General features: G+C 38.0%; 1 protein-coding gene across 1 annotated transcript; it reads left to right on the forward strand.

Annotated features, from left to right (window-relative positions):
- Positions 1-1,348: 1,348 nt before the first annotated feature.
- Positions 1,349-8,254, forward strand: LOC128201932 (uncharacterized). Its single transcript, XM_052900361.1, has 3 exons — positions 1,349-1,626; positions 5,770-6,096; positions 6,742-8,254. Exons 1-3 carry the CDS (start codon positions 1,551-1,553, stop codon positions 6,792-6,794), a joined length of 456 nt encoding a protein of 151 aa, XP_052756321.1. The 5' UTR covers positions 1,349-1,550; the 3' UTR covers positions 6,795-8,254.
- The last annotated feature ends 10,418 nt before the right edge of the window (positions 8,255-18,672 follow it).

Below are 18,672 nucleotides of genomic sequence, written 5' to 3' on the forward strand. Positions count from 1 at the left end.
GACTCATTCGGTGATAATTATGTTTTAATTGGCACTGAATTATAAATGTGGACACTGAACATTGTTGGTGCGAATGTTGCATGAGAGCTAGCGGAACACACTCGGTAAAAAAAATATATATACGCCCAAGTTTATACTACCCGCTAAGTTTTGGTATATTAATACTAATGAAGAATAATTTTCAAACTAACAACAAAGTAATACTGACAACTTTCTTCATTTGGAAGTTTACAATCAGAAGATATCGATTAATTTGTGACGATTGAAGCTGCCATTTTTCTATGTGGGATTAACTGTTTACTACAGTGTAAAATTTCATTGTAAACACATAATTTGCATTCTTAATTAAATATTTTCAATTTAATGTATATATAAAACACCTTGCCGTTTACTAGTGTGTGTATGTGTGTGTGTGTGTGTGTTCACGGTTGAAGTCATATTTTGCGGAGCAAACTTAATGTATGTGGTCGTGCTTGTTGTGGTTTGGTCACGTCTATCCTCCGCGTGTCGCAGCCATCTAGCTAATATACAATAAAAACATGGTTGATTATGTATTATATATACAGACACCGGAAAAACATTAGCCTCCTTTCTTCGGCAGTCAGGTAGCAATAATTATGTTGGGTTTTTATTCTAAATAAATAAATTGCATTTAAGGTGCCATAAATGTCCACGCGGTAAGTCCTTATAAGTCAATGCTTCCAATATACTTGTAATTATTTAAAATGAGTCAGTAATTCATAGGTCCGTTCATTTTGAACCAGTTTTTGCTAAATTTAAAGCCAGATATCAGACGTTTATTTGTAACATATGGTTTACGTAAGCAATAAACGGTCTTGTTTTACTTTTTCATTCTGTAAGCCTTTGTGAAGGTGGTACAGATGGTGGATTTATCGCCGGCGGCGGCGCGCGACGTATTCGTCTCTCAGCCACCCTTCACCTTTCGCTCAGAGAATTTCGTTCGCTCCATTCCCTTTGAAGTCGCTACTCATAAACCGTCGTCCGCGTAGCTCGAGACACGACACGACACTTATAATTACTGTCATGTGCTAGTGTGTAAAAAGAAACTTGGCACCGTGCGTGATACTAACGCGTAATGATCCACGGTGACGCGCGGCTCCGCGGCGTGGTGCTAATGTAACCATGTCTGTCCGTTCGTTTCGTACGCCTCCAATCTTTAAGTGGCCCGAGGAAGATAATTAACACCGTTTCATATTATATCTGCTCTGCTCCAAATAAAATTAGCTATTCTAAAAAGTATAGCATAGAATGGGCCACTCTACCGTTTTACATCACAAAGTTAATGAATGGTGAGGCGACTAAAGGAACTTAATGATCACGGGATAGGCATCAGTTTTTTAAAACATTACCAAAGCCTAACTTTGGTTGCCAACCCGCCTGCCAAGCATGACAACTGCTGACAAAAGTTCCCTTTATAGGGCAAGCCCATGTTTTTGATTGTTCTTGATTACAATGTAATATTATAATATTTACCTTTCAGATCTTCACAAAATCTAAAACTTAAAGCAATACCTGCCACCGATGTGATCATGGAACTGACACATGGTCACACTCAGCAAACGATAGTGAGGACAATGCTTGGAGTTTCGGAGAACACGAATATCTGTAAGTTAATTAGAACAACCGACACAGTTGGAAGAATCTGCAAGCTATAGTAGAATAAGAAAGATCACACGCTTAGATTAAAAGTTTTCGAGTATATTATGCAGGTACAGTATGCGCAGTGGTATCTGGCAAGTTCCACGAGATGAAATATGTTGGATACAATATGAATGAATGCAAGCGGTGTGGAGTGCTTTATGGTAAAAATAAAAATACCGAATAATTCAGTTACTATTTGCATTGAGTTCTGACTTCTCGTATCTATCTTGCTTTCTATATCTATATTGCTTTGTCTAAGGTTTTGATATGGTTTACGTCAAATAATCTAGTACTTAATTCAAAAAAAACTAAATGTATCAGATTTTCCATATCCAATACTAAGCAAGTGAATACCGCTATTAGATTAGACCACCAGGATTTAGACTTTGTAGATAAAACCACTTTTCTTGGCATAGTAGTTGATTATAAGTTGCAATGGGGCTCCCATATATTTGAATTGGCCAACAGGCTGAGTTCAGCTGCTTATGCTGTTAGAAAAATCCGACAATTAACTGATACAATAACAGCTAAGCTTGTATATTTTAGTTACTTTCACAGTATCATGTCATATGGCATTATATTATGGGGGAGGGCTGCTGACATCGATACAATCTTTGTACTGCAAAAAAGAGCAGTTCGGTCAATATTTAATTTGCCTTCTCGGGAATCTCTTAGAGAATATTTTAAGCAAACAGGTATACTTACTGTTCCCTCGCAATATATATACGAAAACATTATGTATGTACGTAAAAATATAAATCTTTTTAAAAATAACAGTGACATACATAATTTCAATACAAGAAATAAAAACAAATTGAATGTTCCTTGTTATCGCCTTAGAAAAGTCAGTACATCTTTCATGGGGAACTGTATACGTTTTTATAATAAACTTCAGATGACGTTTTACAATTAAATGAAAGAAAATTTAAGACATATATAAAAAGGACTCTCTGTACAAAAGCATATTATAAATTAAATGACTATTTAAATGACAAAACTGCATGGATTTGAATTTTGTATTAATGTGAATTGTATTGTAAATGTAATTATTGCATTTTTTCTTAAATCAATATTATTTTCTATAGTAATTATTATAATTATAGATTGACGTATCATAAGTATCTGTAACAGATGTATATGAATAAAGATGATTGATTGATTGATTGATTGATATCCAGCGAGAATATGGTTACCTCTTATTGTTTACTATCGTATTATAGAAAAAAATATAATTATATTCAATAATAAAATACGAGTATATACAAGTTGAAATATATAAAGTTAGACTCGGTCGCACACCCACATATCTTGGACTATTCGGGTCGAGTGTTCTAAATCAATCTCAAGCATGTACAGATTTTTTTTTTAATTAGCAAATATAAAATAGTTCACACGCACGTTTTGTGACTGCTTGTCAGCTGTTATAAATAAGTATGTCATTCTAATGTCCGATTAACTGATTAACGACAAAAATGTCAGAACCATTTTGTTTGTTTCTTTCATTCTTTTTTACTTTCAGTGAGAATGACAAACGAATTAACAGAAACCTTATGGAAAGTTATGACTAGTCTATACTTATGCGCATCTATATAGTCGGCCCTAAGACCATAATCTCATTATTTGTGAGGCTCTTCGAGTGCGAATGTTATCTGTTACAAACTATCAGGGAGTCGTTTGGAATATCAAGTCTAAGTCATCGTATACATAAAATTTTAATGAAGCTTGCAGTTGAATTAAAGATGAAAGAGTGTAACGCACCCTAATATCAAGAATTTCGTGGCCACTGTCGTTAATTATACATAAAAGCTTCTAATGTGGCATACCTACGATGGCTTTCCCTTAGAGTCCCTGTACCGCAATCAGTGAATGGCGTTTTGAGGCAATGTATTGAATGATGGAATCTGTACATCCCCAAATAAAAGTTTTCAGTAAGCATTTCATTGCTGAAAATTACTATAAACGCACAAAAACAAAAACTAAACCATGTTTATAATAAACCTATTAAAATAGATCCATACTCACATAACATGTAAGTAGATTGCCCCAAAAAGCACTTCAAACAAATCGATGCAAGCTTTCTACTTACAGAATAAATAATTTCTTCACATTAAGTGATAAAAACTAAATTAACGAAAATAGTAGGTACAATTATACATTTTACATTTGTATATACCACGTACTAGTAAAATTTTTCTAAATATACTGAAATGCATAAAATGCAAATTTTGCTCGCAACCAAACACAAATTTACAGCTGCCAAACAAGATAATCCGGCAGAGCTGCTCGCCCAAACAGGCGTATCTAACTATCATAAAACCCTGAAGCTGCACGCGACGCGTACAACCCGTATTCGTGGAAACGTAGTCCTTGTTAGGCCTGTTTATTTACGTTTCCCCGCAGTTTGTGTAAACGCGTTTTTTTGTCGCGTAAATAAATAAAATCCTAAAATAGTTGAGCCAAAATGCATCGCCATTGTGCACGCTTCGCGTACCGTTTTATTACTGTTACTGCAAGCTTGCATCGTCCTGCATCTGTTGTTATTTCGTTGTAAACACAATTAAATCAAAATAATTCTTTGCTATTGTAAGATTAGTCTTTACGTAATCCAATTAAAGTGAACCGTTCCGTATGGGAGCCTATTTTATTGTATTACACCAACATATTAAAATAGGATCCCATAATCTGCGAGTTACTAAATGGTGCGGATGATGCAGACCACTAAGATGTAATTTATGAAGACTATTTATGTAAGGAAATGTAAGTTATAACATGAATACAAAACCATACAAGGGTTAAAGCAATGTACTGTTATTGAAAGTGCGTAACTGACTGAACTTAGAACTTTGTAGATTTATTATCAAAACTTTAATTAATAGAACCGTATTTATAGGGTCAAAATACAATCATGAGTGTGTTCAGATCACTCGTATCTGCTACTGTATTCCGATTTCAAATTTTAACCATTTCTGTATTGTCGTTTTTTTTCTAATTATTTGAGGTGGTCACTCCATCTAAGTGGTCCTACACTGTGTTTACCCGTACGAGGCCGCCACTCAAGAATCTTTCTTCCCCATCGGTTGTAGGTTCTTCGAGCTATGTGACCAGCCTGTCAGTTACTTTAGTTCTTTTGCGGATATCCTCGTTTCGGATTCTATCATGTAAAGAAACTCCGAGCATAGTCCCCTCTATAGCTCGCTGAGTAATTTGAAGTTTTTCATACGGGCAACCGTGTAGAACCATATTTCGGTTCCCTAGATCATCGCTGGCAATTATTATCACGTGTGATTCTATAATTGTTTGATAAAGTACTCATAATATACCTCTTATAAAGTTGATGTCACAGGAAAATATGTTTTGAGACAATAATGAAAGATAAACAACGGAATGATAGGTATCGTAATCTTTTATGACCAAAACCGTATTGCTGAATGGATTTGATGAATTATTTATCAGAGCGGCAATTAATGCTCGAGCGAAAATATTCAAACAATCCCTGGCCAACGAATACAATTTTGAAAGTGGTCTTACCGTTCGAGTTTAACCTGAATTGAATTTCTATAAAATCGATTCACTTGAGGCAGATAGAAGAGCAAAACGTACTATAAAGAAATGTAATATAAAGAAGTATTCCCGTGTGGTCCCGGCATAGAGTAAACCACCTCTTCCTTTCCCGTGGGTCTCGTAAGAGGCGACTAAGCGAGCTTATGATTCAGGCATGGGCAGCAACGTCCCTTTTAAAATATTACCAAAAGCCAAACTACGGTTGCCAACTTGTCTGCCAAGCTTGGCAACTAATGGCAATATCCTCCTAAGAGGAGGCTTTTGTTCAGCAGTGGACAGTTAAAAGCTGTTATGATGATGATGATGATAAAGAAATAGATAAATAAGCATCAGGAGCTACTGATATAGAATCGTAAGTTTAAATTTTCAACTATCTGATGAGTAAAATATTAATATAAGTAATAACATAAAGTTGTAAGCACATTTTTTTTAAATAGGTATCTTTCAATAAAAAAAATAATAAATACAGTCATCGTACATTAAAATGTATCTTAAACCATTTATAATCGTTATGAGATTTGTATATGTATTTATCATAATGTGCAGCGACAGCGACGAGGCCGCGGCGTGACGGAGGCGGAACGTGGGCGATGCGGCGGCGGCGCGGCGGCGCGGCAGCGCGGCGTCACAGCGTCTCCCACGAGGCCGCGGGCGCGCCATCTGCCGCGCACATGTCGTGTGACGTCACCAGCGTGCGAATTCGCACCACATCCGCCGCCGCCGCCGCCGCTGCCGCCGCCGCCGCTACGACACAGGCCGCTCCGCGTGCTCTCACGTTGCTGAAGAGAGCTGTGTGCACATTACTAATCAGATTTCTATTAAATTGTCAACATTTGCACATGATTGTGCATTCGTCGGATGTATTAAAAAACGGTCAGTGAATATCTCGTTTTGGTTATAGGCAGGTATAACACTACACCCCGCTCGTCGCGCACTACTGAACATAGGTCTCTCACATATTTCATTACAAAATACTGAACTCCTGAACTAGCTGCATTTATCGACTATGTAAAATTTCAGAGGTCATCACTCTATCTCGTGCGGTATCTCCAGCGTTACAGGTTTCATATTATTATGGGAATGTCACTCGAGAATCTTTGTCAGTAATGCTCATTTAATAACATTCGAAAATAGTTTTTGAATGCAATCCAAATACAGGATTAATTCATTACAATCTAGTAAATTGAAAAAATGTACCTTCCAACAACTCTAATGGATGGATTCGAACCCGCCTCTCAGCTATCCGGACATAGAGCGTTTCCAATTTCACCATCGGAAAAATAGGTAGAATCAGACGACACCCCAACAACGATAACCTCCTTTGAACGAGTTAACAGTGAATAGTATGAAATAATATAGTTATAGTATACATAGTAGTATTACTCTGAAATTGGAACTTCTATAAAAATTCTTTTCTATTGATATTACTGTTTACATTTTAAAATATTGTTTATTGATTAAGAATTTTGAATACAGCATATACCTTCGTAACATAATGATATCAGAAATACATTTCAGATTCCTTGGTCGCAGATGTGCTCCTTGGACTGTGCAGTAGGCGGCGGAGGTAAGTAGACGGCGACATCCGTGTAGGTAGCTAGCAGCTAGCAACTACATACCGCGCATCACCTGGCCACATTGCGCGTCGAACAATCTGCATACATTATTATGTACACACGTGTTAACCCACTCTGACTAAATGATAGGGCTACCACATGCGAGCACTAGCCAACTCCACGAGGTATCGTTCATTCTTAATACTATGTCTAATATATACGGAGGCGAGGGAGAGGATTGTTAGTAACAGACTAGCATTCCCTTTGCCAGTAATATACCCTGCCAGATCGACTTTCACACACTAATCCAAGAAAGCATTGTGAATTCCTGCTAAATTCGCCACGATGGACCACTTTGAATCAACTAACCTGAATTTATCCTCAACCAATATCCCTCAGAAGTGGGTGCGAGTGACTCAGAACCATACTTTATGAAGCAGAGCTATGTTCAGAAGTGGACAATGGATGAGTCGTAATGAATAAATGATTCACCCTCGAACGGACAAATTTTCATTAGTTTAAACGTCGATTTCGGCAGTAACTTGACCGCGCTGCTCGTTACCTACCGTATTTTACATAAATTAGCTCAACAGCACAGTCATTCGACTGTGTTATTTATTTAGGACGGCCATGTGAAAATATAGACTGCACCATTCTCAATGTTAGTTTAACCATTACGTACCGTCATTCCAGCGTCGACGCGCCGCGTCCCTCGCCGGCACCACTTCACTACCGAAAGCTTTTTATTCAATAGTTTATTTTAGAAACAAATTGGGAACTCAACAGCTTTGAACCGATCTCACACTGTGTCGTCTAGATAACGCATTGTAAGACGAGCTGGCGTCTACGGGATCTGTATACTCGACTCCAACCTCGAACAAAGTGATTAATGCAGCGAGAGGCGCCCTTCCGATAATGCTCAGACACAAAGGAATAGTTCTGATCCGGCTACACGAAATCAGTCGCTATTACTATTGGGAAGAGGTTGGTGTTTGACTGCTGTGTTGTTGCCTACAATTAGTGGTGTAGTGGCCCATCATCCCATCAGCCGCTCGGCGACGTGTCACGTTAATGTACCGTCGCGATCGGGGCCCAACCCGGCCGAAGCCGCGACGGTCTGGTTTCTGGGCCACGCACTCATCCGCCCCACTACGTCAGTGTCAACCCGTCTGTCTCCGTGTGACAAGGCTTAAATTTAGCGATTGTTGTTGTTATTCATTGCTTAACACTTGAATAGGGTTGTCAAGCATGTATTAGAATTTTCTTGTAATCTCTATTGTAACATCATAAAAATGCTCTCTAACCCTCGACACAGATGACCTCGATAGTACATACATTGTTAGGTAACAGCAATATTTTTTTACCTAGTATAGATGGTAAAAATCTCTATGAACTTTTTATTTTTATTTACAGATACATTTAAGATAAACAAATCAAGTCAGTATCTATGATTAAGAGCCATAGCAATTAAGTGACCAACCCCAATTCGTTTCACTTGTAGCTGGAGAGCTGAAATGTTATTTAAGAGCAATTACTTATTCAAATTATGTGTATGCGCAATGCAATACTACATATAAACAAGATCTTTTGTATATACTTCGTGCTCTATGCATAAATTTAAACAAATAAGTACATTTACTGAACAATCTTCGGTAGATTATCACCTAAATACAAAATGTTCATCCAATGGCTCTGACTTGCAATAAACTAAATCAGTTCCACACTGCCCACCAACTGATGCATTAATAACGACAAGCTCGATTATTGTACAGCAATTATAGTGAAACTATGGCAGTTAACCAGCCGATATGACAACGTAATTACTAATGGCCCCGCATTATTCGCCGCGCCGCACCGCTCCGCACCGCACCGCACCGCACCGCACCGCGCCGCGCCGATCACGACCGACGACCGACGACCGACGACCGGCGGCGACGCGGCGTTCGCCCCGCGCCCGCACCCGCTCCATTACATCTCTTTGATGTCGTATCAGATTTAATAATCACTCTCAAGACATTTCTTTCACCCGGCCGCCTACTTATCTTATCCGAGCGACGACAATCAGCCCTTGCAACTCTTTTATGCTCTTCACCCCACTTGGAGCACTAAAATAACCGTATACTTTGATAATGTGTGCCGACCTTAAGCCTGGGAGAGTTTACGTTCGTTTTTCTCCCTCGAAGATTATTTCCATTGTAGTTCTAATCAGAATCAATACAATACGATGTCGCAGGTAAACTGGAATATCGTGTTTGAGTGGGGACCGCCCGGCCCGGCCCGGCCCGGCCCGGCTAGTGTTTAATCTGCTCTGAGCCCGTGTCTGCGGCCCGAAGCGGATTAATGCTTGTCATAAATATCATAAATATTGTAATTGTATGTTGTTGTACACAATTCATCATTACGAACGTGGCCAATCGTAAATTATGACAACTCAAGTAATAATTTACGCAGTTTTACAAATAAATAACTTTATATTCTGCTAAACAAAACTGTTAATTTATAGCCATTGTTTTGAGTTCACCGAATCACATTTTAATGTTTATTGTTATTGTAGATATTGACTGAAATCCGGATTACATCGCATATAGGATTATCGGGAAACGAGGAGGCTCACCGCTTGGCGAAATTAGCTGTAACGCAGGGTTCGGGAATTAATATATTACCAACATATATGGAAATTTTGTTTAAATTTAAAAAGTATTGTTACAATATATTCAGGAAATATTTTGACAAAAGGAGTAAAGAAAAAAGAATTTGGTATAAAACAATCCAATCCCAGTAAGTCGTAGTAGTAAGTAGTAGTTCATAAACATAAAAGAAAACAGAAATTTCCTTGTCACAACACAGATTACGCAAGACATTGTCCAAATGCAAAATCCAATCCAATGCATATCTTATGAAGAAAATTATTGTGATGTTTGTAACAGATTGGATGATGTTCAACATATGATATCCGAATGCAAAAAAAAAAAAAAAAAAAAAAAACAGAAAGAGAAGCTTTGATACAGAAATATAGTCTCAATAGACAAGATATTGTATTATTTTTAAATATACTCGCAGATCCACACTCCAAAGTGACAAAATTTTTAATTGCTGTATTTTTGTATCAATGATTCCCTTAATTAAAATAGACTACTAAAGTATTATTTATTACTTATGTATTAATTATGTATTAAATATGTGAAGTAATTTATTAAGGTTAGGGTATGATAGGGCTAACATATCCTTATAGCATCTAGCCTAGCCTAGCCTTATATAGAGAGCATCTAAATAAAGAGAAAAAAAATGGAAACCCATGCTTTCTGTATCGCTGTGTGTGCTGTGGCTGCGTTGTTTTAAAGCAATGCACTGTTTGGCCAGAATAAAATACCAACTGTTACCTTCTGTATAATATTTAAATAGAAATTATTATACAAATAATCTCTTCCTACGTATTGAATTCATCGAAAGTTACCATTTTGCATTAATTTCAAAGATTAGACATTTCGTTTCAACTTTATTACTTACTCGTTGGAGAGCCATTGGACTGATATTAATGTCGGACACCTGGTAATTATTACAAACCGATACTGGCGTGTCATCAGATATGATATTAATCTCTGCTGGGAACTAAATATTTGATGCAAGCCAACACGCGCCATGTTCCCAGGCGGCCGCCACTCACCGCACCACGATTCTATGACGAGGTATTATTGCAGTTGCTAGCACTCATTGTATAACCCCAGTGCACTCTATCGCTGCATCGAGCATTCATTTCATCCGCGTTTACAATGCACTGTGTATTGTTCACCTATAAGAGTGGGTATAATATGTTTTAGTGGAACTTAATGAAAAGATAACCAAGTTTTGTTGAAATTATCATATAAACACTCTGTAAACGAAATAAAAACAATTTCTAACTGTATAAATAGAAAAATTCAATCATTAATTCGATTTTTTATTCGTACTACTATTGAACATCAGCAGATTGTGCCATGGTCGGGTCCATTATTCGTTTGTTTACATTTTTATAAAAAATTTTTGTAACAAATTTGGTATTACCACAGATACTATAATATTATATGGTACTACCCGTGTGGTCGCCCTTCCTTTCCCGCGGGTGTCGTAAGAGGCGACTAAGAAGGGCCCCTCTTAAAACATCTCCAAAGTCTAATTGCGGTTGCCAATCCGCCTGCCAATCGTGGCAACTGCTGGCAAAACCCCCTTAGGGGGAGGCTTATGTTCAGCAGTGGACAGTTAAAGGCTGATGTGATGATGATGATATGGTATTTCATCGTTTTCAAAAAAACTACTGGAATTTATATAAACAACACTGATATACGTTTTAAACAGATATAATTAACAACAGCTAAAAAACATAGCACATTAGTCATCCTAACTTACGCGGGTAAAGTTAATAAAATTATAAAATACATGTGTGGAAAAGGACAAGCTTTCTCCCTCCATAGAAATCCATTCTAAATTCCATCAAATGTCAACAATCGCCAGCTTCAACAAAGATACGTTAAGTGAGCATTACATTTACTTATAAAATATATACCTAATCAATTAATAACCACTCTGGCTGACAGGTTGTCGTGACTTCACATTTTATTGTGATAATCGGGGATCTCACTGTCCATCAGTGTCTGTCTATTTCGATTTAATATGAGCTTCACTGCGGACGAGCCAGTAATAATTATGTATCGTCCGTCCTCATAATAAGGGCCATATTGCACTGTCAAATATGTGAAGTCATAGCTAGATCAGTGTAGCTGTTTATGATGATCTGTAATCCCCGGCTTTGACCATGTTAATTAATATTATAATTACGTGTTCAATATATATATATATTTATTAATCCAAAATACGATGCACGTGTACGAAATCTTATTTAAAATCCAACTACGTATTTAAGTATAATTAAGACATATATGGTAAGATCTTTAGAAACTTTTCCATTTATACTATTAGTAAGTAAAATGCATATTTAACATTATCATGATATCTTATTCATATGTAAAAGTTTGTATATAGATGACTTAATATTTGTAACTTAGCCAAACCACGTTCAATAGAATTTAAAGCACATTTCAACCATGTTTTGAATATATAAGAAGGAGGAGGAAGAGAAACTAGTGAGACTTGCCATATGGTCCCGGCGTAGTATGGGTCACTCCTTCCTTTCCCGTGAGGGTCAAATGAGGCGACTAAGGAAACTTAATGGCCGAGGAACGGGCAACAGCATCTCTTTTTAAACATGATCAAAACCTGTGTTTGCCAATTTGTCTGCTAAGCGTGACAACTACTGGTAAACCACCCCCAATAGGAAGCCTAAAATTAGCGGTGATTAGTAAACGGCTGCTATGATAATAATAATGATGACTTAGAGTGATAAATTTTCGTCTTTAAAAAATATACCTATGAGCTATATGTTGTACAGTGCGATATGCGCCTAAGGCAGGTTTCTCCTCTACTTTGCATAGCGCTCGTGGCAGTGTCGGCCGACTGAGCCGTGGTCCGCACCTAGTCCGTAGTCTGTGGCCTGCGATCCGAAGCCATTAAAGGCGCTACGAGTGCGGCCGCTCGTAAATTGTCCGCCTCTCACAATTATTATGAAGCTATTCAACCTGGCATTAATGTGCGAAATGCAGACTCCATCAATTTCATTATAGCCCTACTAGAGGGGGACAGGGATTGTTAATAATAGGGATCTAACAGCCCCATTGATAGCAATATACCAAGTATATATATCAAGTCAACCTCCATACTGCTCCTCCTGTAAACCATCTTGATTAATTGATGAATTCATCACTATGTGCCAACTGACCTGTTTCATCCTCACCTATCATCTCTCACTGGTGCCCCGCCATCGATAGCGCAGGCGAAGTATCCATTCCATTATCACCCAATAAAAAAACCCTACAAGAAAAAGGGGTTGCGAATTTTTAATAATAGGAACTAGCAGCCACATAGAAGCGATCGTGTTAATTTCTGGTGAATTAGTCACAATGGGCACACTGACCTGATTTCATTCGCACCTATTAACCCTCGCCAGCCCAAAATGGCAATATTGATTATCTGGCATATTCAAAATATCCAGGCGTATGTACTAACGCAAAGAAAGTCTTATATGTATAAATTATTATTTGTTCAAAAACTATTATTTGTTTGTTGGAAGTATCTACGAGATCAGATGTCCAATTACGAAGCAACAGTTTGTCTTTAAAGAACAGTTGTAATATTTTTTTTAATTGATGATAATGGAATAGTAACCCCGCTTGTACTAACGTCATATGCTAGCGGGACGCCAATGAGGAATAATAGATGAGAATGAAAACGCGGATCAGTTAACTCGTCGTGATGAATATACCTGGAATTCGGCACGATGGTTTCTAGGGGGATCACAGAGAAGTCGATATATTCGGTATATTGTTAGCAGCGGGATCGGTAGTCTGCATTACTAGCAATCCTATCTCATAACATCAAACATTGTATAAGTACGGAAACTAAAGTAGCTAAATAACATTTTTTTATATAACTGAGAAATAGTAAATAAGCTGTCAATTCACTTAAAGGAATGTGGTAACGGTCGCCGATAACTTTAAAAAGCACTACGGGCATCACGGAATAATAATTTTTCTTACCAAAAATACTAAACTGATATAAAAAATCTAGATACTCGTGGACGCGCATTAATTACATAGATCGTACTGAACGTATCATTATGTAGAATGATATCCGAATTTGATGGCACCAGGCTCATGTTACAGCACTAGTACTTTTTTCTGTCTATACGTGCCAATCATGTTTCTACTTCGCAGCTAATTTGTTCAGCCATACAAACGTAACAAACAGTCGTAAGTACCATAATAATTACCATACATAAGTACCGTACCATACAGTAAGTCATAACAGTGGTAAGTACCTAGAACAAATACATAATCTGGGTATTATTAAACATGTCACAACTAGCCGCTTACTACAAATTTGCTGACGCTGAAAAATCCACTCGTGTGAAATTTCTAGGAATCTTTTTAATATCATAAAGGATGCATATATTCGAAATTTCAATTTTCTAGTCTGTCAGTTAGTAAACCAATCTTTATATGAACAACGTGTGTGCGGTGTGGTGCGGCGTGATGGACGCGTAACACGATGCGACACAACCTCGGAACACTATCTCATGATCTGTTTACCGTAAGCGGCTCCGGGCTCCCAGCTCCGGTAACAGCATTACAGAAGCCGCACGACGTCACCTCGTCAATGTCCCTTACCTACATCCTTGTACCGTATTCGCTGTCTGATTTTTGTAACGCATCACTTATACCTTATATGTTTTCCCGAACACCGTTTGCCAGAACTGCGGAACTGGTTAGTGAATTAACGATACTAAAATTATATGCGAGTTAAACGATACAAATCAAGCATTCAAAGATGCAAATTACAGGCAATCTTATGAATAATAACGTGCCGTCCGACAGACTTCATCTGACGAGGTAATTGCATTAATAGTGCAATTCGGCGAATAGTTTCCATCACGCGACTTGGAAATAGTGAAGTGTTTGGCTGAAATCACCCGTATATTATAATATGAATTTACATGTAGGGAGAGATACTCAAATGCCAAAGGTATACTTACACACATGTCTTGCAGTTTCATAACTTGTCTTATAGCGTACACGCCGGTTCTGAAGACTGTTATTGGGCTCCTCAGGGCACTACCTGAACTGGTATACGGTTAATCCAATCCAATGAATTAATAAGATACAATTCTCTTTGTTACATTAACAATAAGTCCTAAATAGCTGGAATATTGCTGATTTTATAGCAGATAAGATTATTTATTAGCTACATTACTAATTACTATTTACAAGCGTTTCCGGTGATCGGTTCAATTTATTGATTTTTATGAATAGTCGTCTATCGACATTCATTTAATTCACGTGGAGCATTCAAAAGTTCAGAGAACTGTTGCCCTTTGTAGTCGAGCCTAGAAGGTAGGCTCTCTCTCGTCCCTCGTCATTAAACGTAAGCTTTTTGAAGCCGCATTACAGACGCGCTCCTAATTCCGGCGGCGGTCCTTCGCCGCTCGCCGCCTCGGGACAGATCACTCGCAGTCGCCGCTATGCGCCCGGACGCCGGAGATCTATGAGGGGCTCTTAGCCTTCATAATTGCGAATTACTCCTACTGCTGCTCTAATAAAACTACGATCTAATTACGATAGTTTTAAGGCTTCTTTTACCTTGAACGACGACAATCTCTCTGAAAGCAACCTTCGCCGGATTACCGACCGTATACCGCCGACAGATGGTCTACAACGGTACAGTGAGCACGGGCCGTGGTATGCGACAGGCACGCTGGAATTAAGTCGCCGGCAGCCGCGCCCGGGGGCCGTCTTCCCATATCTATGGGGTCCGCCGCTGCACTGCCGTGCGACTACGTGCCTAGTGTATAAATTGAATTCACTAAACTAATCCAGTAAACAGAACACCAGCCGAGAATTTAAGTGTTAATGGCTTCCTTAATTGGGAAAGAGTTGCTAATTTTGCATAGGCGTGTTTAATGTCTCGAGTTTCTGATTTCGCTGAAGAAATGATGATCAAAAATTTATTATTGTTTGATGTTTTTGGAGGCGTTCTCGCGGAAAGCTGCCATGAGCAGGCAAATTGGGGGCGATTGATGGATACCCTCGGAGAGCTGTTCAAATGTAGCGGGAAAGGGCGAGGGCGAGGTTCGAGGTGATTAATTTTTTATCATCTAAAAGCGGCACGCGTGTCATATCGATTTAGTCGGTTCGGCTCGAGGCTGTCGATATCGCGGCTCGCTTCCGATCACGTCCTCGTATGAGGGTCCCTATCGGCTCGTCTCGTAATAAACGTGACGTTATCTCACCGCCAGAGATTAACTACTAGCTGCGCTCTTCTGACTGAGGATTAAGGCTAGCGGCATTATGTTCGAGTCTCACGGACAAGGCATATCATGCTATAATATGATAATGTGATATCGGGGAATAGTGGCGTGGCAATGTCCGGCATAGCGTAGCGTTAATACTTATACCATTCCATTGAAAAGTTCACTGACATTAACAAAAATATTTAAATATTTATTATTACAAACAGCTATGCAGATTTTAATAAAATTCTTTTTAACTTGATTAATGCCGATGAAGCACATAATGTATTATTAGAATAATATTAGCCTGAGCAAGTCACGGGCATTCGGTTCTTCCTTTGCTTTCTTAAGGTAATCGCGTGAATGTAGATAGATCTTTGCCTTCCTTATAATACAAAAGTTGAAACTCCTTAATTATAATGCACATTCCAAAGTTATGTTTAACTCAAATTACTCGTTCTTGTCTAAATATAAGCGTGTAAATACTCAGAAATGTTATATTAGTAGGTACTTATTTGGTACTCGCCTTGTTCTCTAATGGTTCGCTAAACGATGAAACGCCGAAATATGGGCAGGTGTTGCGACATGTACATCGACGCCTACTTTCCACTGTATTTGCACAGACAAACAGCATTTTTTGGCACAACCGTATAAAGGTAATTGCATTACATTTCATAATTACCTTCCATCGGCCATTATATATGTGCAAATACCAATAAATAGTTGAGTACAAGTGAGCATAACAATATTCAATTTTAAATTGCGCAATAGCGGTGGGTAATATAAAAGGATATCTAAATATTTCAGTTACAGTATCCATATAATGGCCCAATAATGGATACATTAAATGTCAGTTACCCAATATATAATATCGAAATGAAGAACACCATTGAAATTAATATAGATTTCCGACCACCGGACACATTGGCGACATAGAAATGGGTTATAACCTATTTTCCGTCATCAATCTCCAGAGGAAGTCGATATATAGATATTGAAGCGATACAGATATTACCCACGCCTAGGACACAAACGCATGTGGGAAATGGATTTTATATAACGTATCGCGCTCGTCTCCCATAAGGGTAGGCAAAAACAATATAATAATAGATAGCAAATGTTCTGATTCAAACAGACCTCTTTCGCCTCCAGCCTCCTCCATTCATCAATGTATTTATACAATTTCGCCGGTTACGAGTAGATAGTTTTTACTGGACCCTTTTTCAGCACGCCACCCATTCGGTTGTGATTCGGTCGTAGTTTGATCGCTACATGCGGCACTATATACTCTACTTACTGTCGTCGATGTAAAGAATGGAATCGAGATTGTTAACTTCCTTTGTCTACCAGTGACACTAAACATTCTCCTAAAGAATCATTAGCAAAAAAAACTAAAAAAAATGTTGAGCCTCGTAAATTACGTAACCAATATAGCGCTCTCCAGGGGGGAGAAGAGATTGTTAGTAATGTGGATTAACAACCCTATGGTTAGCAATAAACTCTACCAAGTCTACCTTCACGCGGTCCCCCCTGAAAAGCATCATGATTGACTTGTTGAATTTGTCACGACGGCCTAACTGAGCTGCTTCATCCTCACCTGTGATCTCTTAATGGTGCCTCGCCAGCGTGTACCGATAGCGGGCATGCGATACATTCAGAGTTACCATTCGATTATCATCCATAAAAAAATATATAGCGCTTACAGCTATCAACTTATTATCAGAGTGCCTTAATTTTGATATCACTCTGTATATTATAACTAGATTATTTATTTATTTTTTTTATTTATTTAACACTTTATTGCACCATCATTATAAGATTTGTTGAACAATTTTCGACGAGTATAGTGTAGTACAAAAGGCGGTCTTATTGCTAAGCAATCTCTTCCAGATAACTATTGGGTAGAAAGAATTAAAGCATAAATAGGTAGGTGGCGCGTTAAAAAAATAGATTTATAAAAATAATATAAAATAATAAATATCTGTGACAGCATCACATATACACATCTATCTATCTATCCATTTAAGAGCTGCGCTCTTGTCGGTGGAGCTCTTGCCACTCACTACGATTTTCAGCGAGTCTCTTCATATACACATAAATAAATAAATATATATACCTAAATATTATTATACAATTATTATACCCGCGATACCGGGATATGTTAATTAACAAGGTCAGAAAGTAGATTTTTTTTAATGAATGATAATGGAATGGTAACCCTCCTGCGCTAACGGTATACGCTGGCGGCAGAAAGTAGCTTATGTCCTTTTCTATCCCCATAGTACCATACCATATCAGCCGATAACTGTCCACTGTTTAACATAAGCCCCCTATAAGGGAAGATTTAGCCAATACTTGGCAACTGCTGATAGGCTTTGATGATGCTTTAAAAGGGATGCTGCTACTCATGCCTCGACCATCAAGTTCCCTTAGTTACCTCTTACAACATCCACGGAAAAGGAAGGGGTGACCTATTCTATGCCGGGACCGTGTGGTCCCGGTTGCCGTGTGGCAATATTGCAATAGCTAATAGTACAAATATACTAAATTTCATACTGATTGGTTCAGCCGTTAATGAGCTAAGAGATAACAAACAAATAAACTCACTTTTACGGTTACAATGTTAGTAAGAATTGTCTTTTCCCTTTTTTTTAATCCTTTTAAATTATATTAACAACGTAGTGCATCGAACTGTAAAAACCTATAGATCGAGATATTCAAATGCGAATTTATTTAGTAAACACAAACACGAAGATATTTAATGTACTCGTAGTTAATGTGCGATTACAGGGGACGAAACGAAAATCACTTCACTGAATAAGTAGTTTTATTTTCACTTCTTACTTTGATAGAAATATCAAAGAGGGATATAACAATAACATTTAATACTACAGGGAGACTTTGTACATAGTCGTTTGCTCGGTGCCTCTATTCCATTCGTGTTTCTGCCGTGAAGCAGTTGTGTTTGTATAGTTATACTCGTAACTGTGTTTCGGTTTAAAACGTTGGTTTTAGCAA

The sequence above is a fragment of the Galleria mellonella genome, unplaced genomic scaffold, assembly GCF_026898425.1.
Source record: "Galleria mellonella isolate WM207_F2 unplaced genomic scaffold, CSIRO_AGI_GalMel_v1 utg6482, whole genome shotgun sequence".
NCBI lineage: Eukaryota > Metazoa > Arthropoda > Insecta > Lepidoptera > Pyralidae > Galleria > Galleria mellonella.

Excerpts from the sequence above, each read along its gene's own strand:
- LOC128201932 (XM_052900361.1), top strand. The coding sequence starts at position 1,551 with ATGGAACTGACACATGGTCACACTCAGCAAACGATAGTGAGGACAATG. Across the intron at positions 1,627-5,769 it reads TTCGGAGAACACGAATATCT|CGACAGCGACGAGGCCGCGG; the intron begins GTAAGTTAATTA and ends CATAATGTGCAG. Across the intron at positions 6,097-6,741 it reads GTCGGATGTATTAAAAAACG|ATTCCTTGGTCGCAGATGTG; the intron begins GTCAGTGAATAT and ends AATACATTTCAG.